The sequence below is a fragment of the Protopterus annectens genome, chromosome 7.part0, assembly GCF_019279795.1.
Source record: "Protopterus annectens isolate FY-2018-M chromosome 7.part0, PAN1.0, whole genome shotgun sequence".
Lineage (NCBI taxonomy): Eukaryota > Metazoa > Chordata > Ceratodontiformes > Protopteridae > Protopterus > Protopterus annectens.
Window position 1 is genome coordinate 783,938,215 of NC_056739.1, and position 20,428 is coordinate 783,958,642.

Consider the following 20,428-nt stretch of genomic DNA (forward strand, 5'->3'; position numbering starts at 1 on the left):
GCTGTTTGTCTCCTATGCAGAAGGCAGAAAGGGACTTTCAGTTTCAAAGGTATCATTATCTAGATGGCTAACATCTCTGATTTCCCTTGTTTATGAAATTAGACACCAAAAATTGCCTAATAAACCTAAGGCCCATTCCACCAGAGCCTTGGCTACTTCTTTAGCCTTCCAAGACAGACTGCCTATTGACACCATTTGTGCAGCGGCTACTTGGGCTACTCCTCACACTTTCATTTCTCATTATAAGTTGGATTTAGCTTCTAGGCATAGAGCTAACTTTGGTTCCACTGTTCTCAGGAGTCTGTTCCGTTAGGCCACCGGGATAAGGTGCTAGGGGGCGGTCCCATCCAGCAAGAATGAAGGCGAGATAGACAACTTAACATATAGAAGTTATGTTCTTACCATAACGTTCCATGTTAGTTGTCTTCTTCTCGCCTTCTTCTTGCGTCCCACCCTCCTTCCCCCTGGCCTGGACAGACCTAGAGGAGTTGTGATTGTGACCTCTGTTTCTACCACCTCTTTACTTAGGCATATGCTGCTTTGCATATTTCCTGAATCAGGATGTAGGTCACCCTTCTTCTCCCTGTTGTTAGAGGTGGACTCTGTTTATAGTTATTCTGTTACTATTATAAGCGGGGGTTAGCTTACAAACGAGATCTGAGGTAACTCTCGCCTAGCATTGTGGGATATAAGGGGAGCCTCGAGCCGGTGGAACCAACTCTCGAGCTTTTAGAGTGGCCGAGTCGGAGCCGAGGTCGGCTCCGAACCCATCCAGCAAGAAGAAGGCGAGAAGAAGACAACTAACATGGAACGTTATGGTAAGAACATAACTTCTATTTTGTCACCTCCTCCACTGTTCGAGCGGTGTCTGATCCAGTGGCTCGGGATCCAAGAACTTTGAGGAACTCTCCTGCTCACTCAATTAAATCCAAGCACCCCCGACCCCCCTCGTTGGCTTCGTCCAGATCCTGTAGAAGCTGGTCCGAGGCTGGCATGGACAGGATAATGAGATTCCTCAAGGCCTAGATCCATATGGGGTGTAGTCTCATGTCCTTCCCCTGTCTAAATCCGTGAGATACCCAGACCATACCATCAGGATCCCTTCTCCTATCCGACCTTCAGTTTCGGAGTTGCAGGGTTTATTTATTTATTTATTTATTTACATTTGTTTACCGGGAAATTCCGACTGGACACGGCCCTTTTTCAGTGGATGCCCAGGGAGAAAAGCTCCACTTCATGTACATGATAAATAGAGATACAAAGTTGCAGCAATAGTAAACATTACATGGTTGTTGGCTGTGTGCATGCAGACTTCACATTTAAGACTCCTGGTTTATGGCCCTATGTGTGACATCCCACGCAGCTACAACCGCCAAGCTAAAGCTTTTGTATAGAAGCCGATGTATGGGTCGCCTGAGGCAGGAAATCCCACAACAAGAATACTGCAACATAGAAATAGGACATCAAGTTGATACTGAGGGGTCTTCTTCCATAGTTGGCTCCTGAGGTTCAGACCCCTTCCTTGGCTTCCACTTCGTCATCTTCTGCTAAAGAAGCAAAAAAGAGGTTTCTCCCCATCTCCCCAAGAGCTCCTCTAGAGCCCTAAGACAAGTCGAGGAAAACTTTGGATTCGACCCTTCGGATCCGAAGAAAGTGTCTACACCATTGGATCCATCAACATCCGTGGATCTAGAGGAAATTGTATGTTTGTCACCACCTCCACTGTTCGCTCTGGTGTCTGAACCAGTAGCTCAGGATCCAAATGCTTTGAGGAACACTCCTGCTCACTCAATTAAATCCAGGCACCCCCAACCCCCCTCATTGGCTTCGTCCAGATCCTGTAGAAGCTGGTCCGAGGCTGACATGGACAGAATAATAAGATTCCTCAAGGCCCAGATCCAGATGGGGTGTAGTCTCATGTCCTTCCCCTGTCTGATCCGTGAGATACCCAAACCATACCATCAGGACCCCTTCTCCAATCCGACCTTCATTTTCAGAGTTGTAGGGTTTGGTGCAGGGAAAACTTCCTTCCTTGATGCCGATGTTACCCTTGATCAGCCCTGTTCCTATTCGCTCAGAGCAGAGCGAATTTCAGAGCCGAGGTGTTGGTGCTGGGTCCGGGGGACTAGGATAGGCTCCGTCTTTGGGCTATCTCTTGCAGTAGGCACCTTGGCCCTTGACAGCTTGGGTCCAATCCCATCTGGAGGCAACAGATCTGGTAGCTGGTTTCCCCCTGTGGCTTCGGGGAGACTGAGAGGACCTCTCGCAGTCAGTCAGCTTTTCAGGTAGTGGAGGGGGTTTTCTCTTGAGCTAGAGATCTGTCAACACGTGTCTCACAATCCATTCCTATATCTCCGTCGGGTCGGAGCCTTGAGCCTTTTCGTCCTGTCATGAGTCAACCCATCCTTAGTGGCCTCCAGGATATCTCCCTGTCCAGGAGGGGGATCCCCTTCTTCCGACACTTTCCCAGGCTATCCTGCTGAAGAGGTCTCCTGGAAAAAGATGTGCAAAAAAGGGCACAATGACTCACCTGTGGAGTCATTAACCAAGGACACTGACTTTTGAGGGGAAGGATCCCCCGTTCTCCACCTGAGGACATCTCCTTTCAAGACTTTCTAGAAGTCCTGAAGCCAAAAGGTGGGTGATCTGCCTAACCTCCTCCTGAGGAAGGGTCACTTTTCTTGGAGGTGTTTGGGCGGACCTATCTATGACCTGGGTGTCAGCCCTGGCAGACCTCGATTTGGATTCCAGCCGTGCATGGAAGGTACCAGACACCATTGAACCCATTCCCAAAGCGTCCTGATAGGTTTCTGCCTCCCCCAGCAGATAGAAAGCATTAGAGCAAATGTCCTGTAGTTGATGCCATTATGGTGGTGGCAGCCACTAGGAAAGAACTGGCAGAAGAAACTTCCAATGTCTATCTGCCTAACAAGGAGTCTGGAGCATTGGACAGGATTGGAAAGTGCATTTACACTTCAACCACCTTTGCACTGAGGTCGTTAAATTCCCTAGCTCACTTTATCCCACTGCAGAGAGATCTGATCAAGGAGCTTTCGGCCTCGGTCTGAGTCCATGCCTGTGGAGGAATTTAAGAAAGTTTTTTCAAGCTGACTATGTTCTGTTGCCATCTCCTCAAGGAGGTTAATCTCCCATACAGTGTAAGCTACCTCACGAGTGACCAGTTCAAGACTTTCCCTAAGGATGCATGCCTGGATGAGGCTGTGTGATTTCGTGGAGCTCTTTAAGGTGTCCTTTGTGAATGCCCCCTATTATGGCTCTTCACTGTTTGAGCCATCGGTTAGAGATGCTCACACCTGCAGTGTGAAGGATGAGAAGACTTTCTGCTGCAAGAAACAAATTTTCAACGCCTCAGAGGTCCTTCTCCAGGAACCAATGAGGAGACAAGAAAATGTGGTTTCGCAAATCCCAAGGGTCTTTCCGAGACCCGTGCAGGGAACCTTCTTCTAGAGGCAAAGGAGGAGAGTTTAATGGTAGACGCTGCCTTAGAGGCAGATGGGGCCCGCAAAACCAGGACTTTAGAGAGACATTTTCTGACAAGCCCTATCAGCATTCCTGAAGCACAGCCCGACTGTCTCTGAAGGCAGTCGGGTCGACTCGCTTTGCAGTCAGATGCCTGGACCCATTTAACTTAAAACCCCTGGGTGCTAAGCATAATATCTAGAGGCCACTACATTCCCTTTTCCCTTCATTCTCCATACTTCAACAAGAGTCTCCCTGATTTACCGCCAGTCAGGGAGGGAGCAAGCAGCACAGGAAATTCAACTGCTACTACAAAAAAGTCATCCAAGAGGTCCCTGCCAAGCAGAGGATTCAGAACCTACTCTCACTTCTTTTTGGTGCCCAAAAAGACAGGGACCCAAGACCCATTGAAGGTTAAATGGGTGTGTAAAGAAGTCTGCAGTCCATTCTGCCATTGTTCAAGGACAATTGGATGTGCTCAGTATGCATCCTTGAGATCTATTACCACATCAAAATAGAAAGGCACTCCAAGAGATGCCTGCGGTTTTGGCTAGAAACCAATCATTTCCATTTCAGAGCACTGCCCTTTGGGCTCACCACAGCCACCCCAGGTGTTATCCAAATGCATGGCAGTGGTAGCAGTTTTCATGAGACTCAAGGTATTCCAGGTGTTTCCATATTTGGACGATTGGCTCCTTACCGCCCCCATGAGACATCAGCTATCTAAATAAGAGATTACTTGATCCAGCTTTTACACTCACTAGGTATCGCTCTAAACCTAAACAAGTTCAATCTGGCTCCTACAGAACCTGGAATTCATAGGAATGCAACTGAACACAATATCTAATAGCTTCCCACCCCCTACACCTTGTGATATTTTTGAGGAATAAAGTCCAGGAGTTATCTTACCAATCCCCCTCCACAAGGCTTAGTCTTACAAGTGCCAGCATCCATGGCAGCAGCAATTCTGTTAGTTCCTCTAGTAAGTTTCTTCATGCATATTCTTCAGTGGACATTGGCAGCCTCTATCCAGTCCCATCAGGTTGCAGACAGTGCATCAGCTGGTGGCTTCAGTTGAACAATTTCCTTCTGGGCAGACTGTTTTTGACTCCTCCTCTAGTAGCCATTGTGACCACGGACACCTCGCAGTTTGGGTTGTGGAGGGGAATTACAATGGGAAGATGGTCCAAGTTACGTGGTCCCTCATCAAGACCAGGTTGCATATCAGTGTCCTAGAGATGAGAGCAGTTCTCCTAACATTGCAAGCCTTTCAGGATGCTCTCCTGTTGGGGACTATTGCAGTTCACACTGACATGCCTGTTTGGTACATCAACAGGCAAGGAGGAACCCGTTCATGCCCCTTGTGGAGGGAGCCATGGGGGTGTGGGAATGGGTGATGTCTTCGAACCACCTTCTGGTTGCAACACACATATGGGGGGAACCAGCGACTTGGCGGACAGATTCTGTAGATCGATCCTAGTTCCACACAAGTGGTCCCCCAATCAGTCAGTGGCAAGCATGATCTTCAGTCACTGGGGTCAGCCTTGCTGTAACCTTTTAGCCTCTTCCCTCAACAACAAATGCAGCAAGTTCTTCACTCTGATCCCTTCTTTGGTGGAGTCCCCCAGGAATGCACTGATTCACGATTGGCCAACAGGTCTCCTGTATACTTACCCCCTTCTCCCTCTGATCCCGAAGTTTCTTCAGAAGGCAAGCAGGCTAAAGAGCTCAGTTATACTCCTTGCCTCCTCTTGGCAAGTCAGGTTTGGTTCCCGTTCCTCTGGTCTCATCTGAAATATCCTCCATGGGTACTGGAGCCAAAACAAGATCTCCTGTCTCATCCGTCAGGGATGCAGCACCTGAAACTTTGCACCCTTATTCTGACAGCTTGGTTTGTACACTTCCAACCCTAGCAAGACAGTCCAGGCTTGTTTCCCTGGTCCATAAAATTCTTCCAACCTTGAAAAGGCTTCTACTAAGAAAGTCTACACCAATAAATGGAAAAGGTTCGCCATTTGGGCTACAGATAGGAATATTGATCCTTTCTCAGCACCAATATCTGATGAAGTAAATACGAAAAGGCAAACAGCAGCTGAAATGACACCAAAGAAATAGCGTAATACCCTTTATTCACCGCTTTCGTCCGTAGACTTCATCAGAATAAAATAGTTCACAAAATTGTGCCTTAAATACATCACTAATTACCACAACATAATTGAAACTAATTATTCTATTATAAAATCACTACGTTTAAAAAACATTTTTTAAAAAAACAGAAACATTATTATATAATATGAAGGCATACTAAGTCATTAGTTTTGTCAACCTTAAGTTTCTGATGTTTAAGAAAACATTTCACATTAATAGACTCATTGAGTCCGGGTGGACAATCTGACTTTAATTTAATCTGCCACTGGGTTTCCCTTTGTAACAAAAAATTCTTGTAGTCACCCTCCCTCATATTTTTGTATCAAACTTCTTGTTTGCCTTTTCGTATTTACTTGGTTTGGTTTTGGTTTTTCGATTTTTTACCAATATCTGATGTTCTGCTGTTCCTTAGTACCCTATTTAAAGAAGGAGCTAGCGTCTCTGCCATCAAGCTTTAATTAGCTATTTCTAATTGAAGATAGACAATGCAGATAAGTTATGGTAAGGCATGACATTTTATTTACAGAACAGACCTCTAGTATACTTTGAGCACTCTCTGTGCATTCCTTATAATAGTGCACAATAAAAGAGGAAGCTTTCAAAGCAGTGCATTGTGGTTGGGGGGGGGTAGGGTGAGTTGCATGTTGCCATCATGTTTATATTGCACACAATTCTGGTTTCTTTAGACTCCATGAGTAAATGCTTAAGTATTTGGTTTGCTTTTGCTGTCCAGATGAAGTACTTTGTTCTCATCTACTAACATGATGGAAAAAATATCTTATTACAGAATTGCAAATTTTGTCTCACTGAGTTTTTGTCATTGATAGTAGGCAACAGTATGCTCAGTGTACACTACAGCAGAAAGCAGCTACTGGGGACCTAACACCACAGCAAGTAACCACATTTATGCAGCAGCAGCAGCTTCAGGCCCTGAAGTCCAGGTAAGAACCTTTGAAGGGAGAAGTGTTGCTCTCAGCTGACTCTGATTTTGCAGTACTGTTTAGATAGGATATTGTTTGCATTGCATAACTGCTTATCCAAGTTTGCTTACCTTTATAAGGTTTATAAGTATGTACTAGCCTAACTGTCCACATGGGTCATTTTAAGCCTGGTCATTTATTCATTTAAGAATCAAACCCTGCATCTTGTGTCTGTAAGGTAAGCACTTTAACAGCTATGCCAACTTCCCAAAGCTATAGGTTGTATTATGAGAGAGTAATTCTCAACTCAGGAAGTGCTATGAATGGTAAACTTTTCTGCACTTGCACCTTGCTTCTACTTAAAGCTGGAATTAACATTATTGCACTGTATTGTTAAAATAATACTTCACGTTTCTGGTTGTGGCTGTGAAGAATGTTTGTACCAGCCTGCAAACCCAGTTAACAAATAAATGATGCCAGACTTTTTGTGTATAAAATAATTGCTATGGCAAAGCCTTTATTTTTAAATGTCTAAAGAGCAATAAGTAAAGTCTCATTTATTCAGTCTTTGTTCTACTCTATTTTTGGCTTTTGTCTATCATCCTTGAACAAGGTGGTTGAAAGATGTGGAGAAATTTGTTCTTTAGTGCTGTTTTTAGAAATACCTAGGGATGCCACTGTACTTTGCTGTAATTATTACATTGAACTGCTGTTCAGTAAGAAGTGGTCTTTACCTTGAAAATGTTGAGTACATACCAGTAATTCCTTAGTCAGCCAACGCAAGGATAAGTGTGCATGTGAAAAGGCCCACTTTACAGGTTTCTGGAACTCAAAGTGGATGAAAAAATTACTTTATGGTTTAATAGTCTCAGAAGACTTTTTGAGGATATTTAATGTAGCTTGCATGCTATCTGTTTCTGGTATAGAATACTTTGATCTGGTGGTGGTAATCTTCATTCATGAGCGATGGGTATCTGTTCCGTCCTCTGAACAGTCTCGGCCGTTATAACAAGCTCGCACCAGCCAAAAAAACTCTTGAGCTAAGCTTAGCCATAGTGCGCCTCTCTTTATCACCTCTGATCTTGTTTGCCATGTGAAGTATCAAGACACATCATGCCAGCTCTCAAGGTAAGTGGTTTAGATTTTATATTTCAACTTTACTAATGTCTTTTTACCTTGGAGATTTTCCCCTTTAATAGTAGTCATTGATAGTTTGCTTACCCTTCTTGTCTGTTTCAGTGATTCTTTCCTTCTTCCTTACCAAATTTTTGGTATCAAGTTGTACCATTGGTGGTACAGGCCTTACCCTGTGGTAATCTCTAATGCTATTGCTGGTATTGCCCCCCCCCCCCTTTTCCTTCCCTTTACCTATTGGGTATTCTTTATTACCATTGTTGGTAACTAAAAAAAATCAGTCTTTCCTTTTCTTGACTGTGTGTGGGTGTGCCTTTCTTTCATCTTCTGTTGTTCTGACAGGACCTTTCCCTCATTACTATTGTGATTTGCTACTCAAAATTGTTGATCATTGTGATAATGGCTGATAAGGGGACAACAAGCTTTAAACAATGCGATAAGTGTGGCAGGAAAATGCCGAATTCCGATGGACATTTGTCCTGTGTTAATTGTCTCGGGGTACCGTACTTGAAAGTTCAACCCCCATGCGACCTATGTAAGGGCCTTAGTGCCTGCACTTTGACTGAGAAAACAAATTAATACTTTAAGGTCTCTTAAACTCCATTCTCTGAGGCTTTGTCTGAGGCAGGAGGGCTCAACCCGTCCTAAAAAGGAACCAGTGAGCCTAAATCTGTTAAGTCCCCCACGGAACGAAAAGCAAAACCTCTGAAATTGACTTTTACAATCTCTGCACCGGAGCCTCAAACTCCTCCTACGGTGCCATACTCTATTACAGAACCGACCAAGACTTCACTTACTGTACCAACCACTGCTATAGTACCAATGCCCCTCTTGGCACCAAAAATAGACTCTCCAATTCAGGTCACTACTCCCCACCTACTGGTCCTTTGACCACGAAGGGAGAAATATTACCTGAGACCCGATATTCCCCGTCGGTAGATCCCTTTTTCGGGCAACAGTTGAGCCCATTTCTTGAACACCCTGATTCTCTGACTGGTATTTCAACCTGCTGCTCCAGGAGCCTTTCAGAACTCTACGTAGTGAGACTCGATCAGCTCCTTGTGGCCAGAGGAATTCCAACTCCTCCCAAATTCTCCTTCCCACCTGGAGCTGAGGAATTTTCTCCACAGACTCCAACATATATTCCTCCTTCGACCTTACAGATGTTGGAGCCCTCGACGCCGACGCCTGTTCCGGTTCCATTTTCTTCGGTTCTATTGATAGATCTTACCATGGCTCCCGAGCCTACCCTGTGGTCCTCGACTCAATCTGTGCCCACCCATCCTGTGGATCGTGACTGGTCTGTCGGCGCCATCTACTACTACAGTTCCGGTTGTTTTGACGGCACAGAGTCCTCTCCCAGCTCCTTCCCTGGGTGTGGGCTTGTCTGAGCGGGGTGTGACCCTGGTCCTGAGGCTGGCTGTCTTGGTTCTGGGCTCCCATTCCTCTTCGGGTGGACCTGCTTTCCAAGTGATGGAAAGGTCACTTGCCTCAGCAGGCTTGCAGATGGATGTTCTTCGTGTTTCACTGTTGCAGTCATTACATTTGGGTAATCTGCTGGCAGGTTGCCCTCAGTCGGCCTGAACAATAAAGTCTTGGGTCCTGCGTCGGTTGCTGTCTCATCTTCCATGACGTCAGGTTGTCGGGTATAAAACATACAGCCGACGCCATTTTTTTTTTTCAGTCTCTCTTGCCGCACGGTGCCCGAAGCAGAAGCAGTTCACAAGTGCCGGTCGGCCGACCCCTGAAATTTTCATATTCGAGTTTCAGAACCGAAGTCTTCAAACTAAAGCTAAGTACCCCGTTGGGTAAACTTTTTCTTGCTCCTTACTGATGTCAGTAAAAGTTAATAATTGCATTACTTGTGGGAAAGCAAATACCTCATAAGGATTTTCATTTGTACTGTATTCCTTGCCTAGGCCCAGATCACAATGTGCCTTGCTGTCGGGTTTGTGCTAGATTTAACCAACGCACTATTAAGCGTCTGTATATTTTTTGCTTCTAAATATTTTGGTTCAAGATTTAATTATCCTGAAATGTCTTTGGTTAGCAATTCGACTTCCGGAGTTCACAAAAAACGCAAAGAAAAAGAGACGGACCGTCGAGGTCCAAAACCGACGACGGAGCTTCTCCTAAGCCAGTCCGCCGGTACTCAGAGAGGCGTTTTCACAGCCCCTGATACCAGCTACTTTTGCGTCTCAGGCCTCTACCGAGACCCATTTGGAGTCCAGTATGCCGCGAAATTCTCAGAGTATTGAACCCGCGGATGTCTCTCCCTTAGATGGGTCCGGAGCCGCTGAGCAGGCACCGGCTTCTGAGGGTGTTTTCAGGCCTCAACAATTTTATATTAAACTGACGCCAGCAACAAAACCAAATTCAAAACCAACTTCCATGTCTAAAAAAGCGATGCATGAGCCACGTGTTCAGGCCCCTATGCCTAACAAACAGATGATCAAAATGGCTGAGGATTTAATTACCTTGATCAGGGGTTCCCAACCACCCCCTGCTATGAGGCCTAGGCAAGGCAGTGATTATGAATCTTCAGATCAGATTTCCATTTCTTCTGATTCCTCTTCTGATCAGGAATTTTCTATTCCACCCTTTGAGGATTCTGATGCAGAGGAATCCATCCCATCTGCATCTCCTCCTGAGGATTACTCTTTTGGAGAGACTTTGCATACTTTAAGGGAACATGTTCACTGGGAGAGTCAGGACTTCTTTGAATCAAAAAAGAGGCTTGGGGATTTCCTTCTTCCTCAGCATATGCCTTTGGCAATACCTCCTGTATTAGACATTGTTGATTGTGTTCTCGGAATCAAGCATGGCTCCTGATTCCCTGCCTCCGGCTCCTAGTAAGCCAGACAGGTGTTACAGGGTTCCTGACTCCCACAAATTTCTTTTCAAAAATCCTGCTACTGATCCTGAAACTATTTCTCAGGGTCCCAAGGGTGTAAAGGCCTCTACATCCAAGAATCCCACCCCTTCTGATAGAGATTCCAGGGCGCTGGATAGATGGGGTTAGAAGGTTTATACGTCTGCAACCTTGGCAGTCAGGGCTTTAAACTGCCAGTTTTGTATGCTTAAATATCAACAGCATGTTATGGGCTTACTGAAACAGAAAATGATGCTGATTTCTGATTGTGTGGAAAATAGTTACATGACTTGCATTCAGCAGAGCAAGTTGGAAAGCATACTTTGCAATGTGGTTTTGATTCCTTTGAGGCCTCTTGTATGGCCGCCGTTACTGGATCTGTGATTAGAAGGCATGCCTGGCTCGAGGAGGAAAATCTGCCTGATCATGTTAAAGCTAAATTGTTGGATACCCCCTTGCAGCATGATACCCTGGTAATAAGGCCGAAGAGGTTTTAAAGAAAATGGAAGACAAAGCTAAATCTATGCAAACCGTAAAAGATTTCCTGCAAGTGCAGCCACCCAGGTTCCATAGACACTGGCTTACTAAAAATTGGTCCTTTCCTGTGTCCAGCAGAGCCACTCAGGGCAAGTCCAGGCGCTCAAAAGGCTCCAGATACCAATCACAGGGTTCTTACAGGTCAAAGCAATGGGGTGCCTCCACCTCCAAATCTGGAGGAAACAAAGCACAGCCCTACAGTAAGCAGTCTCAATGACTTTCCTCTACCATCACCAAGCACTTATCTTTTGGCAACCCCCTTGGAGGGAAAACCAGCACTTCATGCTCAAAATTGGCAGTTAATTACCCAGGACAAGTGGGTATTAAACATAGTATCCCAGGGGTACAGATTTAATTTCCATACTTTGCCATTTCCAAACTGATGGCCGGATCTGCCACAAAACCAGTGGGCGGAGGCCCAGAAGCAAGTCATGTCCCTCATGGATATGGGGGCTATTCAACCGGTACCAGAAAAGGAAAAAGGACAAGGTTTTTATTCAAGACTTTTCCTGGTACGCAGAAAAGACAATTCATGGCGTCCAATACTGGACTTACCGATTTTGAACACGTTCCTGGACATTCCAAAATTCAAAATGCTGACTTTACAACAGCTCCTGCCTATGCTAGGCAGGAATGCTTGGTTAGTAACTCTAGACTTAAAAGAGGCATACCTGCATATCCCAGTAAGGGAATCATGCAGAAGATACCTCCGCTTCAAAGCAGGTTTTTTTTTTTTTTTTTTTTCTTCTTCTTCTTCTTGCATTACCAATTCTCTGCACTGCCCTTTGGCTTATCTACTGCGCCCAGGGTCTTTACAAAGTGCCTGGCACCAGTAATTACATTCTGCAGGCAAAGAAGCATACAAATTTATTCTTGTCTGGACGACTGTCTCATTCAAGCAGAGGACAAGGACTCTCTTCTTCAACATCTGGCGTTTGTAAAAAGGCTTCTAGCATGCCTAGGGTACACCATAAACGTAAAGAAATCACAACTGGTACCCTCTCAAATAATTACATTCCTGGGTGCAAGCTTGAATACAACTGCCCAGATGGCTTACCTCACGCCAGACTAACAAAGGCAACTGACAACATACTTCAAACAAATGGCAAAAAAAGTTATCTGCAAGACAAATTCTGCAGGCTTTGGGGTTCATGGCATCCTGCATTCTACTAACTCCATGTGCGAGACTGCATATGAGGATACTTCAATGGTACCTAAAAAGTTTATGGAGTCAACATTGTCACAGTCTGGAAACATTGATTCCTCTCATTCCCTGCCTGCAACAGGAGTTTCTTTGCTGGGCAGAGACATGTCACCAAAACAAGGGATGGTCATTCACTCTATCCCCTGCCACCCAAACCCTAACTACAGACACATCAGTCTATGCTTGGGGGCCCCACCTGGCAGGGAGATGCATTCAGGGCGAATGGAGCCCAAACCAAATGCATCTGCATATCAACCAGAAAGAGATGCTAGCTGTTCAGAATGCTCTGACAGCCTTCAAGGACTTGCTTCATCCAGGACAACTACTGATAAAGATGGACAACACCACAGTTATGTGGTACACAAACAAGCAGGGGGGTACACATTCCTACCCTCTTTGCAGATTAGCCATGGCCTTGTGGAACACAGCCTTGACTTATCAAATACATCTTCAAGCTCAGTTCCTGCCAGGAAAGCAAAATACTCTGGCAGGCGACCTAAACAGAAATCTTATGGACCCGCACGAATGGAAACTGGATCCACAAATCTTCAGCATGTTAACACAGAAATGTGCCTCTCCCCAAATTTCAGTTGGACAAATTCTGCACAAGAGCTCATCACAAAATCTACTCTCCAAGGTCTTGCTAAAAGTCAGACAGGAAAAACCAAAAATGATCCTAGTGGCTCTGGACTGGCCTCGCCAGCACTGGTGCCCAGTTCTAAGGAATATGTCTCCGCTTCCTCCATGGTACTTGCCTCAAATACCTCATCCTACTGCTCAGCAGAACTATCAAATTCTGCACACTCAGTTCCAAACTTTGAATCTTGCAGCATGGCTGATCAACTAATTACTCAAACAACACCTTTCAGTAAATCTGTGATGGATGTCATTTTGGAAGCCAGAAGGCGTAGTACTAAAAAATCTTATGCTGATAAATGGAAGAGATTCTGTGCTTTGAACCAAGCACAAGGAACAGACGCAGCAAAGCCCAATATTCCTCAGATTTTACAATATTTGACTGCGATGCTTGACAAGGGCCTATCCTTTTCTTCAATAAAAATCCATGCCTCTGCCATCTTGGCTCATTACAACACAGAGCCTCCCCTCTTTTTTCATCCTCTGCTTAAACAGTATCTTAGAGGGGCCAAAAATTTAAGGCCTCCCAGAAGATCACCAACTCCTGCATGGGACCTCAATTTTGTGCTGGGAAAACTCACACTGCCTCCTTTTGAACCAGCAGCTACTGCGGATATAAAATTTCAAATTTCTGTCTTGGGAAACGGCTTTTCTCTTGGCAGTCACTTCAGCTAGAAGGGTTTCAGAACTAGTGGAGTGGAGTCTTTTATTATATTTTACCCGGACAGGGTACCCCTCAGGACCAATCCTTCTTTTATGCCTAATGTGGTATCCGGTGTGGCTCTTAACCAGACTATTCACCTGCCAACATTTTACCCAAATCCACAGAACAAGGGGGAGCGGATTCTGCTTTCATTGGATGTACACAGACAACTAAGATTCTACTTGAACAGGACCAAATCTCTAAGAAAGTCTGAGCAACTACTGGTAGCATTTTCTGCAGGGTCAGAGGGGAAGGCTGTATCGAAGCAGACTATCTCTAAGTGGATAAGCCACTGCATTCGTTTCTGCTACTTGCACCATGGTAAATCTGTGCCCAAGGGGATCAGATCACATTCCAACAGGGCTGCCTCTACTTCAGCAGCTTTTCTCAGAGGGGTTCCAACCAAAGACATACTAGAAGCTGCTACTTGCAGCTCTGTTCATACCTTCACAAAGCATTATCATTTGCCTCTATTCTCCAAATCCAGGGCAGGCTTTGCCACTGCAGTTCTGCAGGGCCTTATAGCCACTTCTAATGCTGTTTAGTTCCATCCTCCCATCCATAGCTTTGGGATTCTACCCAGATGTAGTGACTGCAACAGTGAAACACGAAGAACATAGTACAGTTGTATACACTTAACATAAATGTAGATATTCGAGTGTATTCACTGTTGCAGTCAGGGTTACCCACCCACCATCCTCCTTTCTATACCTTTTCTTTCCTTTACTATACACAAAAGCCTTTGTGGTGTATTTGCTTTTATATGAAGGTAAAGTTTGTTTCTAAAGGTGCATTTATATATATATTTACTGTTTTTTGTATGTATGTATATATATATATATATATGTATGTATATATATATATATATATATATATAATTTTGCTCCCCATTCTGGGGGGCACCTGACATCTGGGGCAAGAAATACTGAATAAAATGGCGTCTGCTGCATGTTTTGTACCCCTGACGACCTGACGTCATGGGAGAGGAGACTGCAACCGATGCAGGACCCAAGACTTTGTTATTCAGGCCGACTGAGGGCAGCCTGCCAGCAGATTACCCAAATGTAATGACTGCAACAGTGAATACACTCGAACGTCTACATTTATGGTAAGTGTGCACAACTGTACTTTCCTTCAGCACCAGAATTCCACATATACATGTCCTCTGAACCACAGCTGACACAGTCCACTACTCTGGCACATCGAGCACGGGGACCTCAAGATACCCTACAATAGGGAACCCTCTCTTCGGAGTCCTCCTCAGATGTCCCCAGCGAGGAAGCCCCCCCGTAAGAAATCGTGCAAGAAGAAGCACATGGATTTCCCTAAGAATCCCTTACCGAAGATGCAGACTATGATGAGTGGGAAGGGTCCCCATGGTCACCCCCTGAGGATGTCTCCTTTGGAGACGTATTAGAAATCTTAAACCAGCGGGAAGACTGGAAGCCCTCCAACCCTTCGTCTGACGAATCTGTATTTTTGCAGGCTTTTCGTGCTCTACCCTCTACTTCCTGGGTGACCCCACCTACAGATGTAGTTCAGCTCATCGTGCAGTGCGCCTGGAAGAATCCTGACACCATTGAGCCTATTGCCCGGAGACCAGACAAAATTCTCTCCCCTCCAGAAGATCACCCCCATTGGTCCAAAGGCGTAGCAGTAGACACTTTGGTGGTTGCAGTGGCCACTAGGAAAGAATTCGCAGAGGAGAGTCCTACTGTGTATCCTCGAAACAGGGAGTCTCGGAAGATGGACAGATTAAGGAAACCGGGTGTATGATTCATCTAACTTTGCCATTCGTTCCTTAAATTACTTAGCACATTTTACTCGTCTTCAGAGAGACCTGGTCATGGAACTCTCAGGAACTCTAGCAGGAGCAGTATCTGATGAGGTACATGACAAAGTTGCCTCACAGCTTGCCACCCTGGAATCCATATCTAATTCGTCCATGTGATTGATTTCTCGTACTACCGAAGGGGTGGCTAGAGCAGCAGCTACAGGCGTCGTCATGAGACGTCATGCCTGGATGCTCCTATGTGATTTTGCAGACCTTTTTAAGTCTTCCTTTGTCATCGCTCCCATTGACGCTTCCTCTCTTTTTGGCCCAGAGGTAAGAGAGACATTAGCCAGGTGGGAAAAAGACGGCAAGACCCTGTCTGTCATGGGCGTGCATATGTTCTTCGTGTTTCACTGTTGCAGTCATCACATTTGGGTTATCTGCTTGCAGTAGCCCTCAGTCAGCCTGATTGTCAAAGTCTTGGGGCCTGCGTCGGTTGCTGTCTCATCTTCCATGATGTCAGGTAGTCAGGGTATATAGCATGCAGCTGACAGCATTACATCAGTCTTTCTTGCCGTGCGTGCCTGAAGCAGAAGCAGTTCGCAAGTGCCGGTCGGACAGTCAAGTTTCAGAACCAAAGTCTTCAGCTAAGCTATGTACGCCATTGGGGAACCTTTTTCTTGCTCTAAACTGATGTCAGTAAAAGTTAACAATTGTATTTCTTGTGGAAAGCAAATACCTCATAAAGATTTTCATTCGTACTGCATTCCTTGCTTCGGCCCAGACCACGACGTACCTCACTGTCTGTTTTGTGCCTTACTCAAACCTCACACTATTCATCGTCTGTTCATTTACGCTTCTAAGTATTTTGGTACTCTGTTCAATTATCCAGAAATGGCTTCGGTAAGCCACCCAACTACCGCTATTCTGAAAAAATGCAAAGATAAAGATAGAGACAGACCGCATAGGTCCAAAGCTGCCAACGACGCTTCTCCTAAGCTAGTCGCCAGTTCGCCAGTACTCATTGAAGTGTTTTCGCAGCCCCTGATACTCGCTACTTCAGATTCGCAGGCCTCTACTGAGACCCATTCGGAGTCCGGTATGCTGCTAGATGCTTCCTTGACTGTGGAACCTGCGGATGTCTCTACCTTGGATGGGTCCGGCGGCTTCTGAGGGTGTATGCAGGCCTACTGACTTGCATATTAAACCAACGCCATCTTCTTCAAGGACTAAAACTTGATCCATGCCTAGAAAACCGACACCCAGACCGCATGGTCAGGCCCCTATGCCTAAAAAACAAATAAGAATGGCTGAAGACCTTATTAATCTAATCAGGGAAAGTCACCCTTCCCCCTCTAAGAGACCTAGGACTGATTTTCCTTCTGATTCTTCTGATCAGGACTCTGAAATTTCTGTTTCCACTGATGACCAGGATTTACCCTTATCTACCTATAAGGATTCTGATGCAGAGGACTCCATTCCCGCTGCTTCCCCTCCAGAGGATTTCTCTCTTGGTGAAACCTTGCATACTCTTAGGGAGCATTTTCACTGGGAAAGACAGGATTACTCTGACTCCAAAAAGAGGCTTCGAGATTTCTTACTCCTGCCCCAACACAGGCCTTTAGCTATACCTCCTGTACTGGACATTGCTGTTGATGGCTTCTCTGAATCTAGCCTGGCCCCTGACTCTTTACCTCTTGCTCCCAGAAAAGCTGATAGGTATTACAGGGTTCCTGACTCTCAAGTTCCTTTTTAAAAATCCTACTGCCGATACTGAGACCATTTCCCAGGGACCCAAGGGCATTAAGGCCACTACTGCCAAAAATCCTACCCCCTCTGATAGAGATTCCAGGGCGCTGGACAGATTGGGTAAGAAGGTGGTATACACTTCTGCAACCTTGGTCATTAGGGCCTTAAACTGCCAGTTTCATATGTTAAAGTATCAGCAACATATTATAGGATTGTTTAAACAGAAAATTATGTTGATTCCTGATTGTGCTGAAAATAAAGTTTACAGCATTCTACTGAACAAGTTGGAAAACATACTTTGCAATGTAGTTTTGATTCATTAGAGGCATCTTGCAGGGCTGCTTTTCACTGCATCTGTACTTAGAAGGCATGCTTGGCTTAAGGAGCAATCTTTGCCAGATCATGTTAAGGCTAAATTGCTGGATGCTTCCTTAAATCAAGACCGCCTGTTTGGCAACAAAGCAGTAGTACTTAAAAAGGTGGAGGAAAAAGCTAAATCTATGCAAACTGTTACAGATTTCCTGCAAGTACAGTCTCCCAGATTTAGTACGCATTGGCCATCTAAGAAATGGTCCTTTCCTGCCTCTTCCAGGCTTTCTCAGTCCAAATCCAGAGCCAGCAAAACACCCAGGCTGCAGTCCCAAGGGACTCTCAGGACTAAGCAGTGGGGCCTCCCACTTCCAAAGCAGGAAGTAGTAAGACCCCCCCCCCCCCCATGGTAAACTGTCTAAATTACTTAACTTTAAACCTTCCAAACCCTGCTCAACTGACTGTTCCTTTAGGTGGCAAGATTGCCCTGCAGGTAAAAAATTGGGAACTCGTTACCCAGGACAAATGGGTTTCAAATAAGTTTCTCAAGGATACAGATTCCACTTCCACTCCTTACCAACCCCAAACCGTTGGCCAAATCTACCCACAAATCGGTGGGCAGGGGCTCAAAAGCAGGATGTTCATTGTGTTTCACTGCTGCAGTCATTGCACTTGGGTTATCCTGCCGTCAGGCGGTCCCGCAGTCGGCCAGAGTTCCAAAGTCTTGGTCCGGGGTCGGTTGCTGTCTCTCCTTCCCTGATGTCAGTGCTCCAGGGGTATATAAGATGCAGCCAACGCCATTTTCTTCAGTCTTTCTTGTCGCGCGGTGCCCAAAGCAAAAGCAGTTTGCAGGTGCCGGTCGGCCGACTCCTGAGATTTTCAATTCGAATTTCAGAACCAAAGTCTTCAATAATGCTAAGTACCCCGTTGGGGAAACCTTTTCTTGCCTCAGACCGATGTCAGTAAAAGTTAATAATTGTATTTCTTGTGGGAAGCAAATATCTCATAAGGATTTTCATTCTTACTGTATTCCATGTCTAGGCCCAGACCACGACGTCACTAGTTGTCGGTTTTGTGCTAGATTTAACAAACACACTAACGTCGGTTTGACTTTGCTCGCCATTACTTTGGCCAAAGGTTTAGTTATACCATGCTGGCGGAACAACTGACGACCGGAATACACAAAAAACACAAAGGCAAGGATAAGGACAGGCATCCGAGGCCCAAAACTGACTATGAAGCCTCTTTTAGGCCAGTCACTGGTTCTCAGTGAGGCGCGTTCGCAGCCCCTGACACCTGCTACCTCAGAGCCACAGGCCGCCTCCGACTCCCACGTGGAGACGTATAGGCCTCTGGAAACTCAAGGTATTGGGCCTACGGAAACTAACCCCTCAGATGAGTCCGGAGTCGCTGAGCAGGCATCGGCTTCTGAGGGTGTTTTCAGACCTTCACAACTTAACATTAAATCTACAGCCAAGTCTAAAACTCCATTAAAGACAAAGAAGCAAGTATAGCATTCACCTGGACAGTCATCCATGCCTAAAAAACAGATGCTTAAAATGGCCGAAGACTTAATTACTCTGATCAGGGGTTCCCATCCCCCTCCAGATAAAAGGCCTAGGCAGGATACAGACTATGATTCCTCTGACCAGGTTTCCATTTCTTCTGATTCCTCTTCAGACCAGGGATACTCTTTACCCCCCTATGAGGACTCTGATGCTGAAGAATCAAATCCTTCAGCCTCTCCTCCTGAGGATTACTCTTTTGGGGAAACTTTACATACCATGAGGGACCATTTCCATTGGGAAGGTCAGGATTACTCAGAATCCAAGAAAAGGCTCAGACTTTCTTTTATTGCCTCAGCACAGGCCCCTTGCTATACCTCCAGTGTTAGATATTGTGGATGATGTGTACTCTGAGTCCAGTTTAAATCCTGATTCTTTGCCCCCTGCTCCAGTCAAGCCAGACAGGTACTACAAAGTTCCTGACTCTCACAAATTTCTTTATAAAAACCCTGATGTTCATAGTGTTTCACTGTTGCAGTCATCACTGTAGGGTTCTTCCTGCCGGCAGGCAGTCCTCGGTCGGCCAGAATCCCAAAGTCTGGGTCCGGCGTCGGCTGTTCAGTCAGAGCGCCAGGAGTACAAAGCTGCCAGCCGGCGCCATGTTCTCTAGTCTTTCTTGCCATGCGGTGAAAGCAGTTCGCAAGTGCCGGTCGGCTGACTCCTGATATTTTTTCGTGCTTCAGTCCGAAGACTTACTTCTCCTTCTCAAAGCTAAGTACCCCGTTGGGGAAACTTTTTTCTTGCTCCAGTCCGATGTCAGAAAAAGTTAATAATTGCATTTCTTGTGGGAAGCAAATACCTCATAAGGATTTCCATTCTTACTGTATTCCTTGTTTAGGCCCTGACCACGACGTAGTTAGTTGTCGGTTTTGTGCAAGATTTAATCAACGTACGATTAAGCGGAGGTACGATTTTGCCTTTCACTACTTTGGTAGGCGATTTAATTATAAAATGTCGTCGGACACGCTTCCGACTACCGGAGTTCACAAACGACGCAAGGATAAGGACAGGCCTCCGAGGTCCAAATCAGACGACGTTACACAACCAGAGCTAGCTTCAGGTTCGGCCGTCGTCAGTGAGGCGCTTTCGCAGCCCCTGTCATCGGCCATTTCAGAACCGATAGCCGAAACGGACTCCCACGAGGAGCCAACTAGGCCTTTGAGCACTCCAGCTGCAGGACCTTCGGACAATGCTCCCTCGGATGGGTTTGGAGCCGCTGTGCAGGTACCGGCTTCCGAGGGGGTTTTCAGGCCTACACAGCTTATGATAAAGGCAAAACCAAGAACAAAGACAAAGACTCCTTCTAAATCTAAGACACCTGCCCAGGCCTCTTCTGATCCGGGACCCAAATCCCAGAAACAGTTACTTAAATTGGTGGAGGACTTGCTATCCATGAT

General features: G+C 45.6%; 1 protein-coding gene across 1 annotated transcript in view; it reads left to right on the forward strand.

The window, feature by feature from the left end:
- Positions 1-20,428, forward strand: part of GIGYF1 (GRB10 interacting GYF protein 1) — a gene marked incomplete in the record, with an annotated part of 2,892,461 nt that overhangs the window by 1,515,921 nt on the left and 1,356,112 nt on the right. The window contains 1 exon segment of the mRNA XM_044077309.1: positions 6,456-6,569. Within this exon segment, the coding sequence (XP_043933244.1) occupies positions 6,456-6,569 (114 nt within the window).